This window comes from Suillus clintonianus, assembly GCF_016758775.1.
Source record: "Suillus clintonianus strain FC179 chromosome Unknown DEU56scaffold_150, whole genome shotgun sequence".
Classification (NCBI taxonomy): Eukaryota; Fungi; Basidiomycota; class Agaricomycetes; order Boletales; family Suillaceae; genus Suillus; species Suillus clintonianus.
Genome location: NW_024539374.1, coordinates 56,234 through 81,857, shown reverse-complemented (window position 1 = coordinate 81,857; position 25,624 = coordinate 56,234). Strand labels below are relative to the sequence as shown.

The window sequence follows — 25,624 nt, the reverse complement described above, 5'->3', positions numbered from 1 at the left end:
AAAAAATGTAATTTAGGTAAGTCGCTTGTGCCACAATCAATTTTCCGAACCCTGAAAGCGAGGCTCGAATGCCAATTAATTTCGTGTCTCCCAGAATCAGGCGCATTGAGTTCGACTAGCCATCGAATTCGAAGCTAACCTTGTTTTTTTCGAGAATGACTTCGACGAAAATTTCACGTTTGGTTCTTTGTTCACGACTTTCACCTCGATCGATATCGATGACTGCGCTCGATCTGCATAATTCACTTTTCACATCTGACAAACGATTCGTCAATGCCAATGTCAGTGCTACGCCTACGCCCACCCCAATGACACGCCCACGTCCACGTATTCTTTCACTCACCACAGTCCAAGAACACGATCCAACATCCCCAACCTTTAACTCCCCCACATTCCACGACCTACTCTCCAGGCAACCACTTCATCCAGACGGTCCACGACACTGGGACCTTGGTCTTGACCTCACAGGAGACCCACTAACAGCCGCAGAATGCAAGAGCCTCAAAGGCCGCATCACAAAATCAAAACTCCGTCGCTTGCAGTGGATCTCTGTAGTTTTTGAAGTCGTACTTGGTATACCATATTCTCTTTTCATGCGCTTCTGAGGCCAACGAACCTGTTTGTCAACAGGTTTATGGTCGATTTATTGCACGATCCGCTATTCCCTTGCGTTTCAAACGTCCTTTAAGAGCTCTGTACGCACGCTTGCGCTCGTGTCGTGTGTTGCTTCTGGGATTAGTGTCGCGGGGGTGGTGGTGACGCTGTTTATGCCGCTTCTTCCGAAAAATGGATTCGTTCGTGCTGCGAGGATGATCTCAAGGGGGTGCTTTGTTGTATTGATATTTGCGACGGCGATCGCGAATCTTGTGTTTGTTTTGATATGGCGCCCTGTGGATAGATGTGGTTGGGATTTGGATGTTTCGTGGTCTAGTTCTCTTACCGTGGATTCATCGTCACCGCACTGTCGCACAGCAAGTCTTGCAGCTTGGACGATCATTGCGTCTTTGCGGGTTATTGCTACTTTGATCATGATTGTCAGTCTCATTTTCGAGTTTCAAAGGTGTTTCAAATTGATGGATATTCCTTACCTTCAGCTGTTGTACCTGTATTTCCTCAGAGCATATTTCGAAGCGAGGCATCCTTCGAGATATGCAAGAGGGATGTACTACCCTCCATTAATGGCCTCGGAAGATGTTGTGCACTCGCCTGTATCCACCATCGACTCGCCTGTATCTACCATCGACCCTTCGTCGTCAAGAACGCATTTCAACAAGTTAATACCTTCCCAAGCTGCACTCGGACGGTCTAGCTCCACGCTAGCGCTCACTAATTCGAGCATCACTCTCGCACCCTCCCTATCACCCTCCCACTCCCAAAACACGCCAGCCACATCATCCAACCCCGCATCTCCAACCTCCAACCCGATATGGCGAAATTGGACAAATTTGCGGCTATCAATAAAAGACCGTCGAGCGAACTATCAAAGGCACAATAGTCTTTCCGACACACCCACACCCCGCACGCTCCGCCGGCAGAACCGTATCTCGAGTGAACATATCTTGCGGAATGCGGACACGTTGCCCGGTGCCTGGGATCCTGAGGAATGCACGGAAGTATACGCCGTTGGACTTGGTGCCTCATCGCGGGTAGTTACAGACCTAGACCACTTTGCATGCGTCGGCGAACTCGGAGACGCATGTCCGAGGGTGGAGCACAGGCCTGTTTCTGTGGGTCCATTGATGTCGGAGTCAGGCAGCCGTGACTGCGACTCTGTGTATTCTTACGGATACGGGGCCTCTGAACCAGCATACCCCTATCTGGAAATCTACAACCCTCCTCCTTCAATCGCGCAAAACCACAACTATAACCCGCCGCCGCCGGCTCACGTTAATGGCATTCAACCTCGATCGTCCGCGGCAGTTACAGCGCGGGCAGATACCATCGAGCCCGCATCACCCCTAACGACCATAGATGACTTTGAAGAAGACGAACTGATACCCGTAATGGGCGGTTTCGTACGGCGGATGGCTACCATTGAGTCATTCGGGTCTCGAGAAGCCGCGTTGTCGATGGCTCGCTCCCGCTTCTCGAGGATTTCAGAAACACCTGCATCTCCGCGTTCGTCTCTTGGGTGGACGCCGTCCATAGCGTCTACATTGAGCAAGAACGCCTCGCTTGGCACCGCTTATTATTCTGTGTCGAGTGATTTGGGGATGGGGGGTTCTAGTATCAAAGTGAATGAGCGGGGGGAACTGGAGACGAATATGACAAGCCCGCCTTCGTACAGTCGATATCATTATACCCGAGATGCCAACCGCACTACATTATCAGTACCATCCTAGAGCACATGCTGATAGGCACAACATCAATAGCACAAACCGGATTATCATTATCTCACTCTCACTCTCACTCTGTCACGGACCTACCATCTCATCTCATCTACATACCAACAGGACGAATATAAAATGGCGGTCTCGACGATAAGATTAAATCTGTTCACCTATTTTTGACTCCTGTGTACAATTTATCCTACAACAATTGATATTGATGGAGCAGTGGACAAGAGTGGAAAAAATGGATCATGTATGGAGCGCCCTGAACGAAATCACGAGCACGAGGCATAGATAGGCTATACTGCATTCAGCCTATGATACCATTCCACTCGACCGATATGAAACGGGACGTAGGCTCAAGATAGTATGCATGATGACAAGGATCCGGTTCCGATGATGCCATATCAACGGTGGATCATCGATGATCTCCCGGCACCGACAGCGGCGGATGGAATAAGAAGCTATATCTAGAAAAGAGCGGTGATACTGAGTCTGGACGGTGAAGATCGGGATACCCATAGACTGCGTACACGTAGGATGATCTGTTTTACTTGCCTTTTGCGAGCGTCTGCGGCGCGTTTTGGCCAATCGCTGTGGGCGTTCTGTTATCGATTGCTGTTTGAGCCATTACCCAAAGGTATTGAATTGAAGCGTTATTTTATATTAGGCGCGCCTGTTTCCCGGTAGCGCTGCAAATTTCTCCCCCCAAGTTCTCCCGTCGCTGTAAACGTACTTGCCGCATCGCGCAGGCGACGACTTGGGAAGCAACTGAGCTGACACTTTCTGCCATAATGTGTGCGTGCGCTGCGCCGCGGAGTGGGGGCTGCAGCGATTAAAATCCAAAATGAAATTCTGCCCAAGTGATGGATGAAACAATATAATACTTGCTCCTTGCCGCCCTTGGAAAACCTGCAGTGCCTAGAGGAGCTAAACCGCAGTGCTTCTCACGTCTTACCTTTCTCATGAATCGAGGGCCGGCCGTATTTCTCAAAGTCAAGGTACCGTTCCGCGTGGTCCCGCGACGCGCAGCATGGTCGAGTCTCGTCAGATGGGTCATCTCATATATTGAATTTCCCTCACCCATTCCTGAGGCTCCCGAACCTATCAGATTGGCCATGCCAACATCATCCAGTTACGCAGCAATTCGCATGCGATAAGAAACACTTTCATAAGTAGGCATGACAATAACCACATTCCGAACTCTAGTAAAAGCGTAGAACACTGCAGAACAAATATGGCGCTGATGGATATCGATAATTCCAAGCGATGGAACGTATAATGTGTGCGCGTCGTGAAATGGTCATATAGACCGGGAGTTCATGCGGAGTTTTGCGTCCCGGAGTAGGCAGCAAAGGCATGCGCTGGGGGGCGATCATCACGTACTCCAGACGGTCCGATCACTCGATGAATGATGTTTTCTTCTTCTTCAGTCCCGTGGTTTCGACTTCTGCGTTATCCTGTCTTCTCTTCCCTTTTCGTGCGGAAGAGGCGGCAGAAGTCGAGAATGCATCCTTGCTCGAAGGGGCTGAAGAAGGGTCGTCTACGCCAGCGGGTTTCATGAACGCGGTGCTGGTTGACTTCGGTGCTGATGACGTGCTGTTTGAAGATAAGGAACGGAGGTCAACGCCAACGTTACTGTTGTCGTATATCACCCGGCTGGCCGGCTCCTTGAGCTTCTTTGATGGCTTGGCAAGTGTACTGGTTGAGCTGGATATCGATTTGATCTTGATTTTCCTAGTTTCCTCAGGTTGAACGTCCACCACAGCGGACCGCACTTCTGGAGGTTTGGATGACTAATGATGACGGGGCATGAACACGATTCTGGGGATACGGGAGATACTCACCTCTTCTCCGTTTTTATTGAATTTGCGACGTCCTTGGGGTTTGACACCGGATGAAATTCCATTTTTTTCCTCCGCAGCAGCACGGGGCGTTTCAGAAACAGAAGGAAAGAGGAAAGGCATATATGATCTCTCATATAGATCGTCATTTCTGTCGCAAAGGTTCGCTGAAGCCATAAGGACACAAAATTAAACTACGCGCAACTCACGAATCTGAGTTGGACCCTCCGTCTGCCAATCCCCAAGCTTTACGAATATCAGGCGCCACTTCCCATTCGGCATCATCTTTAACGTGCGCTTTCTCGAGCTCGACACTGGACAACTGTTGTGCTCTCCGAGCATTTTGCATAAAACGCAGATTTAAAGTCCCCGTGCTAAGCGTTTTCTCGACCATGGTGGTTTTGTTGCAAAGTGGTTGGTTTTGGGTACACTTGGCGTTCCTTGAGAAAATCTTACGTAAGTGAGAGAAGCTGGCCTGAAGGATCGCACTTTGATGCAACTCAATGTTGTTCCCCTCAAACTTAGAACTTCGAAGCCTTGCCAGCGAACGGCAGAAGTCAGGATCCCAGTGGAATTGAGAATGACATCGGTACATCGGCACCCCGGACCCTGGACGGTCGATCTTGAACCTTAGGACTAGTACTACCTTGTGAGCCTGCTGAGAAGGAAAAGGGAAGGTGCCAGTGAAGATAAGTGACGCATGATGGAGAAGCTAGAACGAGGCTTGGGAGATATTGAAACTCATGGTATACTTTAACTCTCGGTCGCTGATTAAGGAAGCTATTAATGATGAAGCCTGACTTGATGGTATGATTGGACTCTCGCGTTCATTTGGATGAAACCCCCTGCTGAGCCGCGTTATAGGCTTTTGTACTCCACAGATAACAAGCTATTCCCCCTATGCCCAGGCAGTAGGAAAAGGGAAACACCCAAGAAGCCGAAAACAACCTGAGCGCTAACGGACTTTGTGTAGGGCACCCTGGCGCAGATTGGATTCCAAGTGCGTTCGCGTCTCAGTGGATATCCCATTTTGGACGTTGTCCCTTGGTTTTCGTAGCGCCAGCTGTTGTTCCCACCTATGCAGGATGGGTATGTCGTTAAAAGCTAGCCGCGAACCCTGCTTACGAGTCCGGGTCCGCACCAAAGCCCATCGTCATGGTTGTGAACCCGATGATCGTGACATTCATTAAAGAACAGGCGAGGAGTAGAATGGGAGAGAACCCCCAAATGGATAGGTGCCTGCAGGAGCTGTGACGACGAACACGCAAGCGCTCCCGACGGCTTGCGAATAGAGCGTCAAGGAAGACAATCCTGGGAGCCGGATTGTTCAGCAACGGTTAATGGTCGTCTACGAACGTAAAGGGTAGCAGGGCTTCGGTATGTACGGTGAGATTATTATCGATTCGGCGACGTCAGAGGCCGCATTGAATTCTCATAGGTCCGGATAGGCAATAAAACCTGTTATGAGGCACGCAATGAACCGCCGATCAATGACCCAAAGATCTGGTTGGCACAGGCACCTTCATGGAGTGGACAACGGGTAGGTGTGTTGCGGGAGATATGCGATACGGACATGATACCTTTTGTGTAAGTCGGAGAGAGGAAATCTACATGTCGTGTTCAAACGAGTTAAGTCATGAAATAAATAAAATAAAGAGATTCCCAGCAGTCATAATATTCGCACGATCATTAGTGTAGGAGGACATTGTAAGTGGGCCATAACGACCTGGTTGTGGGACCGAATTGGGGTAATAAAAAATAAAAATTGAATGGTATGGGAGGTATAGGATAAGTATGGGGGAGAGCTGTGGGTTTCGTGGTATCGAAAAAGTGTCAAACCATTTCAGGTATAAAGTTACCAAAATGTGAACTCTTCGACGTTAGCCTAGGATATCATCAATCTAGATATAAAAATTTAATCAAGAGTATTACTACTTGACGTTCGCTTAACCCGGAATCAAATATTCAAAGTTTCGCTGGGATGGACTTGTTCCTTCCTATACATACTCGATCTCTTTTAGAGGTCGATCAATTACGGCCACTATTATCTCTTCGGTTCGTCAACCTATATAAGATCCTTCTTCTTCCATTTTCCCTTCATCTCATCGCAATCCTATCCACACAATGTCTTCTTTCCATCTTCGTCCTGTACCAGACCATTCTCCCTCCCCACCCTCAAGCGCCTCTACCACAACCGCAGGAGATCATAGTCCCCTTCACAAATCATCAGCAATTCATACATCACCACAATCAGGCGCACCAAGGAGACCTCTCTCTCCAAGTTCTTTGCGTGGTAAGCTCAATTTTAACATCCACTACTTCATCCTCTGATATCCATCAAGATGTGAACCTAACTCAGGATGGTAGTTCAACACCCAGAAAGTACCCAGCACCACCCACAGGTCATGAGCTCATGGCCCTTTTCCCTCCTGCACCACCAGCAAATTTCGCAGAAATGAGACCTGGCCCTACAAGTGGTTTCTTCCAACGTCAAGAGCGCGCATTCTTCGCTCAAGCCGGTAGAGAGATCGTCCGTGTTCGTGTAGAAATCGACGTACCCCAGCAAGATGATATCCATAACGGCACTAAATCTAGGGAGCCGCCACAAAGTGGCGTACCACGCTCGTGGCCACAGCTTCCGCCACACCCTCAGCATCATTCACCAATTGATTCCCCGATGGGTCCCTATCCCCATCATTCAAAGCAACCCCGGTCTTCCCGTTCAATGCCGACTTCCGCCCAACCACCATCCATGTTTCCCGTGGCACCTCACGGGCAACCACCTCAACCCCCTCTCAATCTCCACTCGTCATCACATCATAGTGGCGTCGGTTTACGTAGTCCACCTCATGATGTACATCCGGTTCCTGGGGCAAAAGTAGAAATACCTGCTACAGAGGATTACCGAGAAGATTCAGATGATGCCTGGCGGAGGCCAACACCTTATGCAGATCGCCGGCGAGCTGGGAAGCATACGAAGCGTATCGTCGTTCGAAATTGATGGGGTAAGAGATATCCATTCCAAGCCAATGCATCCATTTCAAGCCAACGTTTCAGTTGACAGAAGTGCCTTCGGTTGATCCGATGATATGGACTTTTGAATCTTGCGCCGACTGAACATCGTCCCACTATACCATAGTCACAACATACCGAGAGGTTATACGAAGTATAACGCTTCTATTATCGGCGATGATTTTTTTTCGCACAAACCCACGGTCTATCTGTCCTGTAATTATTTACGAGCCAAATCCGGCGCTTCCCGATGTCAAGTAGGCTTCTTACAGTGGGTATATACGCAGGTATGATACGCCTCGGTTTGGGATGATTGCCGGTAAGCATACACATACGTACACATATACATAATCGTAGCAGGTACCGGACAATGGTCAGAGATCCGGAGAACGCCCCCAACCGAAACGTTTCACACTTGGTGCCAAATATCCGACACTTCCCTCGGGGATCCGTTAGGAACAAAGGCCAAGGCCATGCCCATGACTTCTATTAATCTCGTCCGTTCAGATCTGATCTGGGACTTTACTAGAATGAGATCATGGCATCCTTGCTTTGGAAATGACACCTTTTTTTCTTTTTTATTTAACTTGAGATAGATATCCGTGGTTCCCGGTCCGGGATTCCGATCAAGCAAGTTTTGAGGACATAACTATGACTTGTCCAGGCCTCGCCGCCCATCACAACGCATCCATGCGACTTATCCCTTGCCTGACAAGGGAAGGAAGACAACAATAGAAATTTTCAATAATATGTGATTGAGATCCGCACGTGCCTGTATTCTTCTCACGATGTTCTTGAGAATATTCCGTGCAAGGGGATTTGACCCGTTCGAAACGGGATTGTGGGGGAACTTAATCCCTTCTGCCGCCCGTCATCGTCCGTGAAAATCCAACAAGGACCGAAATAAAACAGGCGAGGAACGTGCATTTTCATGTTCACGGTGCTTCGAGTGCTACACATGTTTCCCGTCGATCGATAGGGTGAGGGAATGGAAGGTGATGACACACACACACAAGTCATTCCGGTGTCAAATGACATTTTCAGGCTGAGCCCCAATGATTCATTTAATACTTATTTATGATCCGCCAAGATAGATGCATGTACATACATTACAATGAGATGGGATAAGCGCTGGGAATCAGCCACGAGGCGACTAAAGATAAGTGACATGGAACAACCAGGCGATATCATTTCACAAACGTCACCCTACTAGGTGAATCCGGGAGTTAGAATGGCTGTCATGAGGCAGCGTGATGCAATACATGTGCAGTAGGATCCTTAAGCTTGCTGGCACGCCGGTATCGATGCTGTGCAATGCGGGGAAAGAAATCAGTGACGTTTGCCCATTCTAGGGTACTTCTGCAGTTAGGAGGTAACGGAACTACTTCACCTACTTGACTGAATACGTCTCTTCCGCCCTAATTAATGACTCGACGGCCACCTTCACCCAAAAGGGAATTCTGCATCGTTCCCCGAGCTCCAACTCCGAGTCCTCATTCCATTCGTTCCATCAAATGGAAGGTATTCCCTGACTGCCAGCTGTAACCTTGGTCCCAATATGACCGTGTAGAGCACCGGCGTGATCGGCTACACCAGAACATTAAGAGAACGTTGACGCTCGCTATCATCCTATGGTACTAGTTGTACCGCGGCAAACGGGGCTACGAGGACCTTGGTACGACAAACCTGTCAACGTCGTGTCAAAGGGTAAATGAACTCAGCGGCCCGGCAAATCCCGCTTATCTCCAACCGCGAACAAACGAAATCGAATCTCCCGAGTGTTCTACCTACGGCACAATCGATAGTACCGCGATTACGCTTAAATTCTTGTTCCTCCTTGTATCGAATACCGGGTGTACAATGGTCAGTGTTTAACCATGCTGGATCAATTCAGATTACCATGATATAGCAGTGAATCTGATATCCGTTGACCTGTACAGTCTAAAGCGTCAAAGGATGCACTTGTTTCTGAATTCTGCTCGATCACTGGCGCATCGTGAGTCCGATCCAACAAATTGTTGCTGGTCGCGCCACTCCCGATGATATTGATGTTTCCCCTTTGTAGTCCGAAAGATGCCAGGCGATATCTTGACAAGCACCAGAGACGGCTTGACGCGGCCATTGATGCCTTTTTCCAAGAAGGCGGTGGCAGAACAACTAGTACTGCTGCTTCAACAAGCAAGTTGAACGCCCTCTTTGAGAAATACAAAGGCGAGTACCACACGCATATGCCAGCGGACTATCACTAAATACGATCCTCGTACAGATCCAACTGGGGATGAAATTTCAATAGACGGCACTATTCAGCTGTGTCAGGATCTCGAAACAGATCCAGAGGATGTTGTTCTGCTCGCAGTCGCTTACGAACTCAAATCTCCGAAAGTCGGGGAGTGGAACAAGAAAGGTTGGGTGGAGGGATGGTCACGACTTGGGTTAGTACGCCCACATTCATCTCCGCAGCGGGACGGCAACTGACGGCCGAGCTAATTTTACTATTGTGCAGTTGTGATACAGTTGACGGCATGAAGGATGCTCTGACGCGGCTGCGGGCAAAGCTGGGATCAGATACATCCTATTTCCATAAGGTGTACGATCACACGTTCACTTTTGCTCGGACGGAAGGACAACGGAGTCTAGGTAAGCATGAACCTTGCTGCTGAAACGTTGGAAAAAGTTAAGTTTTAAATTATCTTAGCGATCGACACGGCACTGGCATTTTGGAATCTATTACTTCCAACAGGTCTGACAGGCGGCGCGCTAAAACACGATTTGACAGGTGAAGATGTAGACATGGATGGGGAGAAAAGTTCCGGGTGGACAGATGAGCACACGCAATGGTGGTTCCAGTTCTTGACTGAGAAGGGAGGCAAGGGTGTGAGCAAAGATACGTGGATGATGGTGAGAGGTCAAGCCAAGGCCTATCTATGCCTCGACTGATCAATAAACAGCTGTTTGATTTTATCCGCTCGATTGATTCCCAATTTTTGACACATGATGCGGAGGGTGGGAATGCTGATTCCGTTCTTGAGTTTTTTAGTGCTGATATACGTATTCCGCAGCTGCATGGCCGTCGGCGATAGACGACTTCGTGGCTTGGGCGAGGTCAGTGGGAAAAGTGCCGACCCCAGAGGTAGCATGAAGTTGTTTCGTAAATTCAAGTAGAGTATCTTTCCCTGTGCAAAGTACACCATATATACCGATGGGAAAGAAAGGGGTGTACCGTTACATCGGTCCATTGACGCGCTTTGCAAAGAAAAAGACTCGTTACAAGCCGCGGAACTTGAGAATTTGATCGGCATCACGTAAGCCTCTCTTTTGACAGTAAAGATGGGAGGAAATTTGTTTGTTTGATCAACGAGAACCTTGGTGAGGCAGGTGTTATAACCACGGCGGCCATAACCTTTGAAGCATCCCTGAAAGAGTCAAATTATCGTTATCAGTACTATATATTCATGACTGACTCTATAGAGAGGCGTATGACGACCTCGAATCCACTTTCAGCAATCCAGAGGATATCAAGATAAGTACCGGATGCTGTGATACCAAATGTCTCTGCTAAACCATCCTGAATTGATTTCCTGAGTCTTAGAGCATCTGCACATGGTGGATTGATGGAAAGATGGATGTAGGAATGTTTTTTCAAGGATGGGTGGCGCGTCATGATATCTGCAGGCGTGTGTGTGCGTGCGTGTGCGACGTGTGCAATCCTGGCAGACTCTGATTGAGATGACGACAAAAAGAGTCTACTCAGGAACCGAATGTTAAATCTATAGATTACGTCATCCTGTATTCTTTCGTTCAACCACCAAGTCAGTGTGGGGCCAAACGTCCAAAGCCCCTCGGATCTCTTTCGATTCTACCCCATCGGTCCATCAATTCCTTGCCATGTCACCCTCGGACCGAACGTGTTGTGGCGTCGTAGAAGAGGCACGCTTGCGAGCGCACGACCGACGAACTCACAAGCCCCAACCCTGGATCGTTCGCAAGGTCGCCGTCGGCTTGACATTAGCTTTGATTGCATATACGTCCTATGTATATGTTGGTATATTCTGTAGGGACATGATTATAAAGAATCAGAGTGCATTGGGAAGTCCGACTGTCGGCAGTATGTACATCTTTACCTTTCTATCCCATCAGCGCTGAGTAAATCTTTTAGTTGTGTTTTTGGTAATTTTTTGTATCCTTCTCTTGATGGTTTTGTGGTCGTATTATGCGGTTGGTTGGCAGATCTCAATGGTACTGGCTTCCGTTAAATCTTTGTGTTTTCCTCAGGTCGTGACCACACCACCAGGGTATGCAGCAGATGTATGCAGTATTCAGTCCTTTCTTAAACATCTAAACCAACCCTACTTCTTCTCAAGTTTGTAGAAAAGTTCGAGCTCGAGCGGCCCGTGCGTGGGCAGCAGTCTACAACTTTCAGTGACACTCGTGGAATGTCTTACGAGCTTCTGTCCCCTCCCGTCGACGTATCTAATCATACCTCGGCGTTATCGAATTCGGGAAATACTGTGCCTGTGACGCTCCCCGTCGTTCCAGCAACGGCCACGCAAGACAAGGTTTATCATTCGACTCCACATCACCAGGGCACATCTACCCCTGACGAAGCACACATCACGAACGTACCCGCCGATACCGAATCCATGCGCGTCCCAGGTCCTGCACCACCCTCATCCCACGGCAGCTCCCACCACTCTAGCTCTAGCTCTGACGCGCCTCCACAATTGTTCTCGCGACAGCCATCGACGACGCCCGTCCTCGTCGCCCAGTATCGTCACTGCGGCAAAGACAAAATCATCAAGCCCCCTCGTACACACCATTGCCGAGCCTGCGGCACCGTAAGTGGAATGATCTATCCACGCCAACTCATTCTCACGTTTTGCATTTGCGGCCCTAGTGCGTTCTAAAGTATGATCATCACTGTCCATGTCAGCACGAGCTATTTTTTGTATTCGATATCTACTAATCGCATCTTCAGGGGTCGGGCATTGCGTCGGTGCTTTCAATCACAAGGTAACTTGACAGGACTGTCAGTTCTCCGTTGATCATTCACTGATATATTTCGCTTTGGTCCGGAAGTTTTTTGTTAATTTCGTGCAGTGGGCGTCGATACTTTCCTTTTGGATGTTTGCGACGATTTTAGGCTTCAATATCAAGTCACAGACGAGATCCCCGGCTCCCGCAATTAATCCACAACATATTGTTGCAGTGGCCCTGTCAGTCGTCGTCGGATCTTGTTGACATTTTGCTGACGTTTTCTTCTTTACAGAACAGCGCTCTTTGGCCTGTTTTGTTGTCTTATGTTTTTGACACAAGTGCAACTAATTATGTTGAATCAAACGACTGTAGAATCTCTTGCGTTCAGATCGATGCAGGAGCGTGAGCAGGATAATTTGGCGCGCATGCACCGTTGGTATGATTTTGGGTGCGTGACTGATCTGTTTTCCAGTTACCGTTTTGAACTTTTTTTGGTCAATTCGTGCTCACTCGATGATCGTGCACTCTGAACTGAATACTCAGAGCTAAGCAACGAACGCGACAACGTTGGGACAAGGAGTGGGGCAGGATCGGCAAGGAGGGGAACCTCTGGTGGCTGGGAAGTAGTCGCGCGAACTGGGAATGTGTAATGGGGAAGAACGTGTGGTGGTGGTTCTGTGAGTTTTTTAATCTTTTATCATGATATCTTTTCTCCGCCGCTCACAAGCGAGCGGTATGGGTTCTTTCAGTGCCAGTTGGACGTGGACTCGAGGATGGGCTGAGTTTTCCCACAAACCCACGATTTGACAACCAAGGGAGATGGAGAAGAAGGAGAGAGTGGCCTTCTGACCTACAATGATATACACCCATATATTTTCTTTTGTTTTTGCAGATTTACGCACGCACACACTATACATTATACCACAGTAGTAGAATTAGGCTTTGGGACGTTTTGGATATGCAAATTTTTGAATGTCCTGTATGCATACTTCTTGTTGTACAATACATGTGATTGCTCCCCTTTCTCGTCCTCCAACGAGTTCGCTAACCGCATCGTGAATAATCTCGACATGACGTATTACAATAGGAGAGGACACGGCCGTGTCCTCTCGTCTGGAAGTTAATTAGCCCTTCTCCCGAGGGATACGGTGTGGCTTTGTAAACACAACTAATAATTCGAGTCATATGATCAGTGATTAGGAAGATTTCAAAGTCATGGACACACCGACAGGTTGGTCTTTGCCAAGTGCATCAATGACCGTGATCATGATGCGACCGGGGACTCAAATTCGAGAATTGCATAGCACTCACCAGAATGGAGTTTAAGAGCAAAGGAATCCATTCTACTTACTGCAAGTCCAATACTCTGCCGGCACGCCGGCTACAGAGTCCACATTAACAATATGTCCTTATTTACAAATGAACCATACTTATGCCCGGTTGTCGTCACAGCATGCATCAATCGCAAGACAAAGTCTAAACGGCAGAACTCCGCCAATTACCAAGTGGTTTAGTGAAGGGCATGACACTTCTGCCTCTGCAGCTTGCATTCCACAAGATCTGGTCGGAGGCTTGGAACCTCGGTATAAGTGCCTCTCCGGTGAGGCGGTACCGACGGGGATGGAGTATGTACCATTCAAATTGAAGAGGCGCAATTGAACAGGTTCAAGAATGATTTCAATTTCAAGAGAGGGGAAAGGCCTTGCTTCGATAACATCATAGGGACCGACCGGGGTCCTGTTTCGGGCGGACCAAAACGATAGGACTCACGCGTCGAGCCTCCTTCTTCGTAACCTCCACACACAAGTTTACTCTTGTCGCTCGCGTCAGGTTTTTCTTCCTCTCAAACAACATACTTATATCTCATAATGTCTCCAACTGCCGATAATGGACGCTCTAGCCAAACGACGGCTCACAAGGTCGTGAAGCCGCATAATGGGAATGGTGTCCATGCCTCTAGCACGACCGATAACAAGGTGACTTCAGCAATGGTCATCAATATGGAGCATGAATACGGTGCTCACAAGTAAGCCCTTTCCGCCTTCCCTGACGAACGAGCGCCTTGCTCGATAGGTCGCGAGACCTACCTGGTCAAAATCACATTATTGTGACTTGTCGGCCCGAGCCGAAATCGATGATGGTTTTCATTCGTTCGAGCGCCACGAATCCATACTGATGTAACGCTTAATTCTTATAGTTATCATCCGTTACCAGTAGTATTTGAGTCCGCTAAAGGGGCAAAGTGAGGGACTTGTGCTATTCGGATTGGACGTTTTTAGCTCATTGCTGACTATAGGGTATGGGACCCAGAAGGCAATGAATACATCGACATGTTATCTGCATACTCGTAAGCGCTCCATTGCATTTCATGGGCCTTTTTAAATTCAAACAATCTTTATCAGGGCTGTTAACCAGGTTTGTCACCCGCAAAAGACGATGCATTGGGGGGGATGGGCTGACTGGGACGCGGTCAAATTTTTAGGGTCATTGTCACCCAAAGATAGTCGCTACTCTAGTAGAGCAAGCCCAGAAACTCACTCTGTCATCTCGTGCCTTCTACAATTCTGTCTTTGGGAGGTTCGCGCAGCAGATTACACAAATGTTCTCATATGAAAGTGTTCTTCCGATGAATACCGGTGCCGAGGCCGTCGAGACTGCTGTAAAGCTTGCTAGGAAGTGGGCATACCTAAAGAAGGGTGTGCCGGACGGGGAAGCTATTGTGCTTAGCGTTGCAGGAAATTTCCACGGAAGAACTCTGGGGGTCATTAGGTATGTTTTGGCGCTTAGGCGCCCTTGAGACCCGTTCTGGAGCTTAATTAATTCATAATTCGCGGCCAGTATGAGCACCGATCCGGAGAGCCGCGGCGGCTTCGGCCCCTACCTCGAGGGCGTCGGACCAACCTTCCAGGATAATGACCGAGAAAGGCTCATCCGCTTCGGAGAGATATCTGATCTCGAACGCGCTCTCGAACTTCATGGAACACACGTGGCAGCGTTTTTGGTGGAACCGATCCAAGGGGAGGCAGGGTGTGTTTTTCAACGAGTTCATTTTGAAGTTGTGTCTTAATCCATGACTTGCATCTAGAATTGTCGTGCCGCCCAGGGGTTATCTTGCAAAAGTTCGGGAACTCTGTACCAAGCACAATGTCCTCCTTATCTGCGACGAAATCCAAACGGTTTGTTTCCTTATATAGGTTTCATGAAAACACCAGTATGCTCATTGATGCTTTAGGGGTTGTGCAGGACGGGGAAGATGCTTGCCTGTGAGCACGACGGCATTCGGCCGGATATGGTCCTGCTTGGGAAGGCACTGTCAGGCGGAGGTGAGTTGGTCTTGGTATTGTTCCTAAAGGGTTTTCACACACCACCTGATGCTCCACAGTGTACCCCGTCTCGGCAGTTCTCGCGGATCGCGAGGTCATGTATTGCATTCAGCCTGGAGAACACGGCAGTACATACGGCGGGTGGGTCATCCCGACGGACGGTCCGCTCGTAAGCATATTAATGTCGTCATTTAGGAACCCCCTGGGATGTGCTGTCGCTATGACATCCCTGCGCGTCCTTGTAGACGAGAAGCTCGCCGATCGTGCGCAGAATCTCGGTGTCATATTTCGTGCGGGAATTCTGGCGTTCAATTCTCCTTTCGTCAAGGAAGTCCGGGGCAGAGGCCTTCTCAATGCTGTGGTGATCGATGAGGAGAAGAGCTGCAAGGGCCGCACTGCGTGGCAATTCTGCTTGCTACTGAAGAGCCGAGGGGTTCTTGCGAAACCTACTCATTGCAACATGTATGTAACTTGAAGTTCTCTTCTTCGATCTGCTGTAACTTTCTTCTTCGGTGCAGCGTTCGGTTTGCCCCTCCGTTGGTAATACTCGAGGAGGACCTTCGAAAGGCCATCGACATCATCGGGCGATGTCTTTCAGACCTTGACCAAGTGAGTACTTCTACCAGACAGTCAAGAAACTCGCTGTTAAATTTGCGTGATTTTAGCTCGACGACATCCCAGGAGAAGTCGAGAGTGAGAAGGGGTTTAAGGAGACCCTTGACAATTGATCGATGGCGTGATGTTGTCCGTATGACTGTCATTTCGGCTGGAAAGACGAGAGGTAATGCTGGCGTGGTACACTGTACATAGGTTTTCCTGCAAGCGCTTTCTTCGTTTCTTGTTCGGTCACTTCGCGTGAACAGGTTATAAGTATATGCTGCGGGGTTAAGGAACTCTGACCTTCAATTTCACCATGATGAGCTCTACTTCGTCCCGCGGGAATGTGAAGTGCGGTGACAACGACGTGCAATTGGCGGAGATCCGTACTCAGACGAGTCACACGAGCAGAACTGGCTCCGTGACGGCGTCAGCCCGTGCTCGAATGGCTAAAATGCATCATACGTTGGCAGTTGCGGCTGCAATACAAAGACGCTCAATCATACGTTGGCAGTTACGTATGGTGGCAATACAAGCACACTCATATGATGAGAAACATTGGTTCTTGACAAGAATATACGCAGGATCGTGTACATAGGGACCTTAATCGATCGCGAAGGTGGTGGACAGTATGTAGATAGATAGATTAGATAGATATGAGGCACCTCGTAGGGTCAACTTCTATGCAAACGAAGAAGTCAACCGAAAAAAATGCCCCCGGTACATAGACAGCCTCATTCTTCCCTAATATTAGCAACTCGACGCTCGATGGGAAAGTTCGAGCATCAAGTGTATAAGAAGGGATACATTTAGGATCCGGGATGACGTGCATGCAGTGGGCACACGACCTGCAAAAAAATTTGATTGAGCCACGATATGATGGATGTGCCACCTGACAGTTTGCCAAGGCTGAAAAGAGCTAGTTTGCTGGAGATCACAAGTTCTTCAGAGGTCATGAAAGGCACGGGACTCGGTGCGCAGACGCCGCAGAGGCATCCCGAGTGTTGATGGCAAGATTGAGCGACGGCGACTAGGAACTTCAGGAAAAGAAGAGAAAGGCACGTGCTTTTTTTACGTGTTCGTTTATGGGTTTCTCAAGGAACATCCTATAAAGAAAAATTACATAAATTCAAAATTTTGAAGTATGTAAATGCTCGCGGATTGTGAACTCGCGAAGCTGGCCTTAGCTTTCAAAAGACTTCCTTGCTTGTTATCGGTCTGCTACCGAAGACTATCTCAGCTTACTTTCTAAGTTCTTGTCGCTTGCTTGAATCCTTGAGATGGCGGCCCTCTTGAGTCCCCAAGGACTCCGCCAACGAAAGGTTTCCAACGACGGGTCAGGAAATCCAGCAGCAGCTCAAGATGAGTGTGGCCAGCCAGAGAAGACACGCCAAGCACGTGAGGAGGTGGTTTGGGGACAGACGCCAGACGGCGAAGGTGGGCGCTAGTGGAAAGCTTTTCCAATTTGCATTTGACAAAAATATGTTTCAGTGTTTAAGGTTCCCACCACGCACGATGTACTTACCGGGCTTTTCCATCCTCGCTATCCAAAGAGTCATCTAGACATCATCAATCTTTCATTGCTTGGATTGCAACTTGTTCTGTTCTATATATTGCCGCGTCCAGCGGTCAAGGTCTTCTTTCTGTTCTATTTTGTGTTCTGGAGGGCAGCCTATGATGCTGGGTTGGGTTGGGTCCTCACGAAACAGAGTAAGAGAAAGTGGATGGTTCGCGAAATTCAACGACTTGGATGGCTCGATGAGAAGCGTAACCCGGCTGCTAGAAATTGGATTCGTGCTCAGCTACAAGGGAAAATGGGAAAGGACTATTCGTTTGATGTGAGCAGCCTGCTGATAACAACCAATCCATCGCTTACAGTTATCTCTAATCGATCAGGAGCTTCCATTGGAATACAACACATGGCTGTTATTTAGACAACTTGTAGACGTGATCCTTCTCAAGTCAGCTCTATCAAGTGCATTGATGTTCGGTGACTGACATGGTTGCATATCAGTGACTTCTTGGCGTACTGTATGTTTGCCTTTGCGTGCTTTAGAGTGCCCGAAGGACTTTCCTTTCCCGTCCACGCCATGAGGTGAGTATTTCTCCTCCAAGCATCAAATAATTTACTTATCGCTGCGTAGATGGATTGGTGGTGTCGTGTTGATCGTATTCAACCTTTGGGTAAAAACCGAGGCGCACAATGTTGTCAAGGATTATGGTTGGTACTGGGGTGACGTGTTTTTCCAGCGCGGCGCGCTTGTATTTGACGGTGTCTTCGAGTTGGCTCCTCACCCAATGTACTCCGTCGGTAAGTCGTGTTGCCTGCTCTTGTTAACGATTGTAAATCAACCACTCAGGTTACGCTGGATACTACGGTCTTTCCCTGATGGTCGGAAGCTATCCTGTTCTTTATGTCAGCCTGGCAGCTCATGCAGCTCAATTCGCATTCTTGGTCCTTTTCGAAAACCCTCGTAAGTAATCTCCAACTTGTGACTTGCTGTTTCCTGATCAGTGTGGTAGACATCGAACGGATGTATGGAAAACGCAAGCCTATCGCGCTGCGTAAGCCTGTGTTTGCGCCTGAATGCAAGAAGAGTCAGAAAACGAACGGTTCCCGCACTCTCCTATCATCCACTGAGGACAATACAGATCAGTTGTCCACACCCGCTGCCACTGAAGGCGAGAGTGCCACGGATACTGAGTCTGATACGGAATGCGAAAGCAAGACTTCGGGCATCCGTCGGTCCTACCCCACGCAACCCATAGTTTTGGAGAGCACTCTCTCTCAACATGACCTGCATCACAAGTATTTCAGGCAAGACGTGGTTATTTTTCACAACATTGATCTGCTCCGGCAAGTGCGCGCCTTAGTGGGCAAATTCTTAACCTGACCTCCTTTCAGTTCTTCAGATGCCATGCTTGCCCTTCTATTGGTCTATGTCGTAGTGGGATCGTCCCTGCCTGTGCTGTCGTATAATGCGGCGCTCGCGTTACACTTCGCACACGCTTGTGCCTGGTGCAGCTTCCACAGCTTTGGTCTTGGACTTCTCCTTCGTGCCCAGGGCAAATCGAAATTCCTCGTCCGACACTTCTTAAAGCACTACCACTATCCGTCTTCTGATCATGGTGAGGGTGCATTACAGGAAGCATTTACCAACTGGAAGGCTTTGTGCAACCTTAGCTTGTGCATGACGTATAGTAGGTGCTCGAGGTTCATGCGTGACAAGTTGCTGATCGGCGAATGGCATGCCAGCTTCACTGACGGGTTTGGCGTGGAAAGCATATACAGCGCCCGTTGCCTGGTTTGAGGGTGATGCCCTTCTCTGCCACACTTTAGGAGCGGTTCGTATTTCTGCTTATTCTGTTCCGCGCGCTCTAATTTCTTTCAGCTCCTGATCGCGCTCCATGGATGGGCAGCTATGGAGGCGTTCGAAGTATTGGGTGTTTTCGGTGTGTCTACTGTCAACGTTTTTAATTGTTTTATGTACTAACACAATTTTGAATGCAAGGTTGGTTCTACGGTGACTTTTTCATGGAGGATTTCCCAGCGCATCTGGAGTACACTGGTATCTTCAGGTATGACTGGGTGAGATGGCTCGCATCCAACATCTGTTCATTGCATTCCTCCTAGGTATCTTAATAACCCCGAACTCATGAGTGGTGCCTCCTTTCTGGGGCTCGCCCTAATCAGCGGCAGCAAGCTTGTTGGCGTGCTTGTAGTCATCAGGTTTGTGTCCCACTGGTGGTTCCTGCAGACCGTTGAAACGTGAGTGTCGATTGAAATATCAACGCTCTACAGCAAACTGACTATCGGTCATATCGCAACAGTCCCCACATGCGGAAATTATACGGTGACAGTCTTCGCAAAGATGCCGGCTTTGTGAAAGTTATCAAAAACGTCGCCAGCAAGAACGCTCGGCTTTTGGAGTCGCGTGCGGGCCGGCATGGACCCGAGATCAGGAGGGTTGCGAAAGAAGTCAAAGGCACTTTCGACAAGGTTTTTGAAGAAACTGCTGACGTGGTAGAAGAATTCCTTGCCAAATGTAAGTGCGAGTAATCAGGTGTGACGTCACACGGTACTCATGATTTTATTGCAGCGAGACCCAAGATATCGGAGGTGATGCAGGAGACCAAGGTTCTTCTCCAACAATCACGGGAAAAACTGGTTATCACGTCAGTAGGAAGTTCTCAAAATATTAACTGTCTTATAACATTCTGTGGTTTCAGTCGCGTCGCCCGTGACCTATCATCGTATGACACAACGAAATACAAGATCTCGATTGTCCCTAGTCAATCTGGCGACAAGCGCTTCCATATAGGCGAGTCCATCAAGGTCAACTGGCAAGCTCCTGCCCGGCACTCTCGTCGTGACTGGATCGGATTATATAAAGTGTGTGGGTTTTGTCTTCTGAGGATCTCACTTATGCTGAATTCCCGTAGGTCGGTGCCAACAAGTCTACGTTGGTAACGAAGATATCGTCCGTCGGGTTGTGGGTTCCCGTTCATGACGAAGAATGGAATCAAGACACGCCTGTCGATGACACCAACTGCGTTACCACTCGGGGAAAGGAGCCAGAGCTTGGTACCGTCTCTTTTGAAGGTTCCACGCTTCCATGGACCATTGGTCAATATGAGGTGACGGTCTGCATTGTCATTATGCCACATCAACTTACATTGAACCAAGGTCCGTTACCATCACGATGGCAAATACAATGTGTTAAGTCTTGACGGACCGTGCGATGTGTATGGTATGTGTCCGATATCCGGCCAAATACATTCTTGTATCTGAACGACATCGTTTTCGCAGTGAGCAAACCGTCGTCGCTCGATCTTACCTCCGTTCGGGAGTGCTTGGCTCGCATCGTCCCTCTCTGCCTGGACTCTGATCCCGACCTGATTCCTCTCTCTTGCGGAGGCACTCGGGAATCTGCTGACGCAGACTCTGCTGTTGCTCGTGATGCGGACGATTTCAGCTTCTGGTCTGAGCGGCAGGCCAAACGTATATGCTCTGTCATTAAGCAAGCATTCGGGGTCGAATATATGCCAGAAGTGGTGATGGCTGATGCTAATTTGACTGCGCTTGCCAATCGGATATTGGTCTCAAAGCAAATGCTGGTTCTGTAGCCCTTGATTCATCACATTTTTTCATTCTCTCAGTCTGGATTACATACCCATGCATCATGATGTCTTTCTTTACGTAACGACTGGTTTATTGCAATGTGACTCGCCTGATATTTGCCCTCACCAACACTCCTCAACCAGTCCACCAAAACTGCCAGAATCATTCATTATCTTTCTTAGCTTTCATTGTCATGGCAAGGAAGACGGATTATTATCTCTCTCAGTGCGCTGTTGCTGCTGGCAAGGCAAGTTCACCAATTCACAAGTTTTATCGAAGATATTGATGTTTTCAACAGTCATCCATGACATACCATCTTGGCGCAGTACTCGTAAAAGGAGGCAAAGTCATGTCAACGGGTTATAATCATCATCGCACGCACTATGACGGAAACGACATTCTGAAACACGGTCATCGCAAGCCCACTTCCATGCACGCGGAAATGCATGCCATCTTCAGCTTGACTGGCATGTCTCCTTCATTCAAACAGCAAGTTCAACTCTCGCTCCTACGTACCGCCGCAGCCAAAAGAAGGCCGCGGTTTGAAACACGTCCCACACAAGCTGGACGCAATGCGCTCACACAGCAGCGCGTTTTATGAGACTAAAGCGCAGTCTTCCCTTCCGAGCCCCGACTCTTGTTGCGTGATTGATGACGATTTGTCCCCGCCTTGCGACATGCTGTTTGTAGAGCCACCAAGAGGGTGGGATGCACGTCGCAGGGACTCAAGGGTAAATGGTGCAGATATCTACGTTGCGCGCGTCATAAAAAATGGCTTGGGCGCCGCAAAACCTTGTTGGCGATGCGTACACTGGTGTTGGTGGTTTGGTGTGAGGAGAATATTTCATTGGAATCCTGCCATCGGAGATTTCGAAGTGTTGAAGGTGAATGGAGGTTATAAGGATCACTACGAGACACAAACCGATGTACGACTTTTCGCGCGTTTGGTGAGTCCTGGTTTACGGTTTGGTGCGGTGCTAACTCGTTCGATAGAAACTACTGAATGGATAATGGAACTATTCCCTTGCGTGTGTGGTTATGGAGCGTTTGTTGACTGGCGTGCTACAGGCTCATGCCTTGCGCACTCCCTACAGCTGCTCGCTGTGTCACTTCTTTGCTACTGACGCTGCGAGTTACTGATATGGGGAAGAACAAACTATGCATAAAATTCGGCCCGGTCGTCGATTGTTGGATCATGACCTCTGCGGTTTACTGCATGTTGTACATCTTTTACTTTCTATGATGCTCCAAACGCCACTTGAATAACTTGCGCAACGGAGTGCGCAATACAACATATTGAAGTGCGCAATACAGTGTGCGAAACAGTCTATCATAAATTTGTCTTTGGGGAAATTTCATGTAGTTTGCTGATGCATGGTGATATTCTTCCAGCTGCGATCCCTTCATACTCTGCTGAAGTTGCCACCCCTCATAGAAGTCAAGTGGTCGATCCTTCTTTTCCCCAGGCAATCAAAGACTTGGTCGGTCTTGACTCTTCAGCGTTTTCGATATTATTTATTTTCTTTGCTTTGTAACTAAGTGCGGTACATATTACTAATTAATCATTTCTTCGTTACCCTTTGACTTTGGTGAACCCAGGTAAGATCTAGGTACTAGGGGCCAACTCCTTGGCTGCCAGTGTGCGCCATGGAATTGGCTTCCAGGATCGAGTGTTGTCAGGGGCGCACCTGCAACAGAACTTTGCTGGCAGTACTAAAGCCTGCCACCCGCTTCCACTGAGCATATTTAGCTACTCCAGGGCTAATCTATGAAAGACTACTAGGCCCATGTCCAGTGTGGTAAGTTTGTAACGTGTAACCTGCAGTGCAGTTATTCTTGATTTCTTCTCATTGTTACTCCACAGCTCCACAGCTCTCAAGCACGTATACAAGTGTCTGCTCGCAATTGTGCACTGAGCAATCGTGCATGGTGTATGATGCATAGAACCGTGGGCATCATGCGTCATGGACGGGCTTGTTTGAGCAAAAAATTCTTCGGCTAACTGAATGATTTTGTGTCGCATCAACCTTGATCATTAATGTTCTCGGCGCCCGCGCTAACTTGGGCCTTCGTGGAAGAGTATTGTGTCCGTCTTCACAGGCACGCCATTGTAAGACATGCCCTCCTTTCACCGCGTTTAGTGCTCCTTGTCTTTTGCACCTAGCATAGTGCCACAGAACCTGAGGCCGTAAGCATGCACCTCTCGCTTCCGGCCTTGGCCTTTGTTCTTGCTTTGCTGTCCCTCGAGATCGCGGCCAGCGTTGTATACCTGCCAGAGCCAGTGTGAGTTCGTGTGGTAATAACAACGGATCATCATCTCAAATTCACGTTAGAATTATGCTCGCATCCAATAACAACGGCGATGCAAACGGATCACCAGCGCCACGACATTGACATCGACCACGTCTAGCAATAACAAACATCAACCCAGTACGACCTCTACCTCTAATACTCACACCAGTTCTAGTTCTACCTCTATTGCTCAGTCCAGTTCCACCTCTACTACTACCCAGTCCACGTCCACCCAGTCCACATCTACCTTTACAACTTCAGGCACGCTTACTAGTAGCTCCAGCTCAGGTTATGCAAGCACCATTAGCACCAGTTCCTCAAGCTCAGCCCAGAACAACGCATATGGCTCGACTTCAACTGCCAGCCAAGGGCTTAGCACTGCCGGGCGAACCGGTCTAGCATTTGGGATAAGTGAGTTGATCTTATCTGAGCCTTTCCCTCCATAATATTGAACCGATTTCAGTGTTTTTCTTGATATTATCCGCAATGCTGGTTTGCTACTTGAGGAGACGATCTCGTATCGCTCGGCAGAAAACTAGTGATGGGCCTGCCCTTTTGTCGTCGGAAGTTAGTCAATACCGTCCACCCGCTCCTGGTGCGTCTCCCGAGGGTGAACTTCTGGCTCCACCTCTACCGCGGCTGCATCCTGCGTACCTGAATCCGTCCGATATCTCGCGCTCCCCGCGCCATTCAGCCAACTCAAGCATCGCCCCCTTGCTCGAGAATGATTCGAGTCGAATTCCACACCCTGCATCTGCTTGGAATCGCTACAGCACATCACCGCAGGCAACAAGCATTCAACCGATAAGTAGGGAAGAAGTGCCTAGTCTCCCGAATCCCTACGACCTATTTTCAGCACCTGCACGCTCTGCATCGTATGCGTCTTCCACGCCACATGCAAATATTCATAATACTTCAATTCTCTCCAGTGCTGCAACAACGAGCACGTTTGCCGCGCCAGCCAGTGGCTCAAGCACCTCCAGGGAGCCCCGGTCTGAGTCCTCGCTCTCACCGCTTCACGCAAATATGGTTCGACACCAGAAGCAGCTCGAGCTCGAGCACGATAAACGTCTTGAAGCTAAAGAAGGACTGCAGGATCCTCCACCAGAATATTCTTCTTGAGTACATATGCGTCACGAACTATACTGCGATAACTCAGTTCTCACTTTTTGGACTATTTGTCTTATACCTATTTTTTTCTCTATACCAATCCCCTGGTGGTAATTATCATCGATCATGAGGTACTTTTATATTGACGTTTTTTGTCACATTCTCCACCTCCATTCTCTATGTTCATTCCCGTACATTCATGACGATATCGTTTTGCTGCGTTGTGATACCGATGCCCATAAGCTCACGAAGGATGCTGCCAAAATCCGTCGTGTCAAAGAGCTGTGATATTACGCCTGACATCCATTTCACAGTCAGGCAGACATCTCGATAAAGTGGCAGATATTATGAGCCAAGTAGTGTACAAGGGAGTGAGACTTATGACTTGAGGAGCTCGACAGAATCTCCATTTCGGCCTTTCTTCGGGTGTGGAGCATCCGCGTGAGCTCTTTCCTGTGGGCACATCCAGCTTTGAGTTGCAGTGTGAGAGATACACCTGCCTCCACTTCGTGGGCACACGTCAGTGGGGCGACTGAGTACCGTGAGCGCCTACATAGCGTGATAGGGTGGTTGGACTCACGACGGGCAACAAAACCCATCTTACCTTCTTCTCGTCGTGTCGCGTGATCGGGATCAGTGCGTCCAAATCGATTTCAAGGCTATGAGAATGGGCTACTTCAGTACGGACGGGGGCTAGAAAACCATCAGTGCCTACTCTGAAATTTCAGATGCTCAGATGCCAAGCCATTCGATTCGGTTTGCTGCGAGCTATTTATTCTCATGTCGTAGTGTCAAGTAGGATGAAAGAAGTCCTAACGGTGGGATTGTGTGAGATCCGCGTGCCAGAACGTCAAGCCACCATCATTCAATGACAACACCAACCAGATAGGATGATTTCCGTGGGTCTAGACAGACATCGATGTAGGTCAGACGGTGAAGCATGATGCCAGACTATTGTCTGCAGTTATATCTTCATCTCATCGGTAACCAAGTGAGAACCCACGTTGCTCGGGGAACGAT

At 48.7% G+C, this 25,624-nt stretch overlaps 10 protein-coding genes across 10 annotated transcripts; 8 read left to right on the top strand and 2 right to left on the bottom strand.

Moving 5' to 3' along the window:
- The first annotated feature begins 15 nt into the window (after nt 1-15).
- Nucleotides 16-2,754, top strand: DEU56DRAFT_159519 (uncharacterized protein). The gene is made up of 3 exons (XM_041344822.1): nt 16-573; nt 631-1,034; nt 1,095-2,754. The coding sequence occupies exons 1-3, from the start codon at nt 156-158 to the stop codon at nt 2,340-2,342; spliced, it is 2,070 nt and encodes a 689-aa protein (XP_041202059.1). The 5' UTR covers nt 16-155; the 3' UTR covers nt 2,343-2,754.
- A 976-nt stretch (nt 2,755-3,730) lies between these two features.
- DEU56DRAFT_747981 (uncharacterized protein) lies at nt 3,731-4,568 on the bottom strand (the record flags this gene model as incomplete). The annotated part of the gene is made up of 3 exons (XM_041349314.1): nt 3,731-4,126; nt 4,151-4,325; nt 4,399-4,568. 3 exons carry the CDS (start codon nt 4,566-4,568, stop codon nt 3,731-3,733), a joined length of 741 nt encoding a protein of 246 aa, XP_041202058.1.
- A 1,576-nt stretch (nt 4,569-6,144) lies between these two features.
- DEU56DRAFT_159028 (uncharacterized protein) lies at nt 6,145-7,265 on the top strand. The gene is made up of 3 exons (XM_041344821.1): nt 6,145-6,467; nt 6,517-7,179; nt 7,232-7,265. The coding sequence occupies exons 1-2, from the start codon at nt 6,299-6,301 to the stop codon at nt 7,173-7,175; spliced, it is 828 nt and encodes a 275-aa protein (XP_041202057.1). The 5' UTR covers nt 6,145-6,298; the 3' UTR covers nt 7,176-7,179; nt 7,232-7,265.
- Nucleotides 7,266-8,661: 1,396 nt separating this feature from the next.
- DEU56DRAFT_158915 (Cullin binding-domain-containing protein) lies at nt 8,662-10,477 on the top strand. The gene is made up of 8 exons (XM_041344820.1): nt 8,662-9,049; nt 9,127-9,182; nt 9,252-9,397; nt 9,453-9,618; nt 9,690-9,823; nt 9,882-10,084; nt 10,135-10,189; nt 10,246-10,477. Exons 1-8 carry the CDS (start codon nt 9,047-9,049, stop codon nt 10,323-10,325), a joined length of 843 nt encoding a protein of 280 aa, XP_041202056.1. The 5' UTR covers nt 8,662-9,046; the 3' UTR covers nt 10,326-10,477.
- A 7-nt stretch (nt 10,478-10,484) lies between these two features.
- Nucleotides 10,485-10,847, bottom strand: DEU56DRAFT_747955 (uncharacterized protein; the record flags this gene model as incomplete). The annotated part of the gene is made up of 2 exons (XM_041349312.1): nt 10,485-10,599; nt 10,648-10,847. The coding sequence occupies 2 exons, from the start codon at nt 10,845-10,847 to the stop codon at nt 10,485-10,487; spliced, it is 315 nt and encodes a 104-aa protein (XP_041202055.1).
- A 71-nt stretch (nt 10,848-10,918) lies between these two features.
- DEU56DRAFT_839083 (DHHC palmitoyltransferase-domain-containing protein) lies at nt 10,919-13,198 on the top strand. Its single transcript, XM_041354904.1, has 10 exons — nt 10,919-11,291; nt 11,343-11,401; nt 11,459-11,491; nt 11,548-12,021; nt 12,081-12,111; nt 12,162-12,196; nt 12,263-12,399; nt 12,453-12,608; nt 12,704-12,837; nt 12,910-13,198. Exons 1-10 carry the CDS (start codon nt 11,072-11,074, stop codon nt 13,017-13,019), a joined length of 1,389 nt encoding a protein of 462 aa, XP_041202054.1. The 5' UTR covers nt 10,919-11,071; the 3' UTR covers nt 13,020-13,198.
- Nucleotides 13,199-13,924: 726 nt separating this feature from the next.
- On the top strand, nt 13,925-16,304 carry DEU56DRAFT_158758 (pyridoxal phosphate-dependent transferase). Its single transcript, XM_041344819.1, has 12 exons — nt 13,925-14,186; nt 14,358-14,402; nt 14,457-14,507; nt 14,563-14,575; nt 14,643-14,929; nt 14,999-15,187; nt 15,246-15,336; nt 15,393-15,483; nt 15,543-15,624; nt 15,679-15,945; nt 16,002-16,092; nt 16,149-16,304. Exons 1-12 carry the CDS (start codon nt 14,029-14,031, stop codon nt 16,209-16,211), a joined length of 1,428 nt encoding a protein of 475 aa, XP_041202053.1. The 5' UTR covers nt 13,925-14,028; the 3' UTR covers nt 16,212-16,304.
- An 864-nt stretch (nt 16,305-17,168) lies between these two features.
- DEU56DRAFT_839070 (phospholipid methyltransferase-domain-containing protein) lies at nt 17,169-21,328 on the top strand. The gene is made up of 18 exons (XM_041354903.1): nt 17,169-17,517; nt 17,572-17,918; nt 17,977-18,041; nt 18,095-18,175; nt 18,225-18,391; nt 18,441-18,554; nt 18,604-18,937; nt 18,986-19,281; nt 19,337-19,425; nt 19,473-19,533; nt 19,593-19,659; nt 19,715-19,849; nt 19,912-20,126; nt 20,181-20,256; nt 20,311-20,473; nt 20,524-20,718; nt 20,768-20,831; nt 20,891-21,328. The coding sequence occupies exons 1-18, from the start codon at nt 17,361-17,363 to the stop codon at nt 21,205-21,207; spliced, it is 2,943 nt and encodes a 980-aa protein (XP_041202052.1). The 5' UTR covers nt 17,169-17,360; the 3' UTR covers nt 21,208-21,328.
- Nucleotides 20,959-22,342, top strand: DEU56DRAFT_931289 (uncharacterized protein; the record flags this gene model as incomplete). The annotated part of the gene is made up of 4 exons (XM_041358710.1): nt 20,959-21,449; nt 21,501-21,794; nt 21,895-22,149; nt 22,271-22,342. The coding sequence occupies exons 1-4, from the start codon at nt 21,396-21,398 to the stop codon at nt 22,340-22,342; spliced, it is 675 nt and encodes a 224-aa protein (XP_041202051.1). The 5' UTR covers nt 20,959-21,395.
- Nucleotides 22,343-23,589: 1,247 nt separating this feature from the next.
- Nucleotides 23,590-24,767, top strand: DEU56DRAFT_158612 (uncharacterized protein). The gene is made up of 3 exons (XM_041344818.1): nt 23,590-23,632; nt 23,689-23,905; nt 23,958-24,767. Coding segments are annotated over exons 2-3 (660 nt in total). The 5' UTR covers nt 23,590-23,632; nt 23,689-23,904; the 3' UTR covers nt 24,617-24,767.
- The last annotated feature ends 857 nt before the right edge of the window (nt 24,768-25,624 follow it).

Excerpts from the sequence above, each read along its gene's own strand:
- DEU56DRAFT_159519 (XM_041344822.1), top strand. The coding sequence starts at position 156 with ATGACTTCGACGAAAATTTCACGTTTGGTTCTTTGTTCACGACTTTCA. Across the intron at positions 574-630 it reads AGTTTTTGAAGTCGTACTTG|GTTTATGGTCGATTTATTGC; the intron begins GTATACCATATT and ends GTTTGTCAACAG. Across the intron at positions 1,035-1,094 it reads TTGCTACTTTGATCATGATT|CTGTTGTACCTGTATTTCCT; the intron begins GTCAGTCTCATT and ends CCTTACCTTCAG.
- DEU56DRAFT_159028 (XM_041344821.1), top strand. The coding sequence starts at position 6,299 with ATGTCTTCTTTCCATCTTCGTCCTGTACCAGACCATTCTCCCTCCCCA. Across the intron at positions 6,468-6,516 it reads CTCTCCAAGTTCTTTGCGTG|ATGTGAACCTAACTCAGGAT; the intron begins GTAAGCTCAATT and ends ATATCCATCAAG.
- DEU56DRAFT_158915 (XM_041344820.1), top strand. Across the intron at positions 9,619-9,689 it reads GAGGGATGGTCACGACTTGG|TTGTGATACAGTTGACGGCA; the intron begins GTTAGTACGCCC and ends ACTATTGTGCAG. Across the intron at positions 10,085-10,134 it reads GCAAAGATACGTGGATGATG|CTGTTTGATTTTATCCGCTC; the intron begins GTGAGAGGTCAA and ends ATCAATAAACAG.
- DEU56DRAFT_839083 (XM_041354904.1), top strand. The coding sequence starts at position 11,072 with ATGTCACCCTCGGACCGAACGTGTTGTGGCGTCGTAGAAGAGGCACGC. Across the intron at positions 11,492-11,547 it reads CACCAGGGTATGCAGCAGAT|TTTGTAGAAAAGTTCGAGCT; the intron begins GTATGCAGTATT and ends CTTCTTCTCAAG. Across the intron at positions 12,400-12,452 it reads CATATTGTTGCAGTGGCCCT|AACAGCGCTCTTTGGCCTGT; the intron begins GTCAGTCGTCGT and ends TCTTCTTTACAG.
- DEU56DRAFT_158758 (XM_041344819.1), top strand. The coding sequence starts at position 14,029 with ATGTCTCCAACTGCCGATAATGGACGCTCTAGCCAAACGACGGCTCAC. Across the intron at positions 15,946-16,001 it reads AAACCTACTCATTGCAACAT|CGTTCGGTTTGCCCCTCCGT; the intron begins GTATGTAACTTG and ends TCTTCGGTGCAG. Across the intron at positions 16,093-16,148 it reads GTCTTTCAGACCTTGACCAA|CTCGACGACATCCCAGGAGA; the intron begins GTGAGTACTTCT and ends GCGTGATTTTAG.
- DEU56DRAFT_839070 (XM_041354903.1), top strand. The coding sequence starts at position 17,361 with ATGGCGGCCCTCTTGAGTCCCCAAGGACTCCGCCAACGAAAGGTTTCC. Across the intron at positions 18,938-18,985 it reads CACAACATTGATCTGCTCCG|TTCTTCAGATGCCATGCTTG; the intron begins GCAAGTGCGCGC and ends ACCTCCTTTCAG. Across the intron at positions 19,534-19,592 it reads CGAAGTATTGGGTGTTTTCG|GTTGGTTCTACGGTGACTTT; the intron begins GTGTGTCTACTG and ends TTTGAATGCAAG.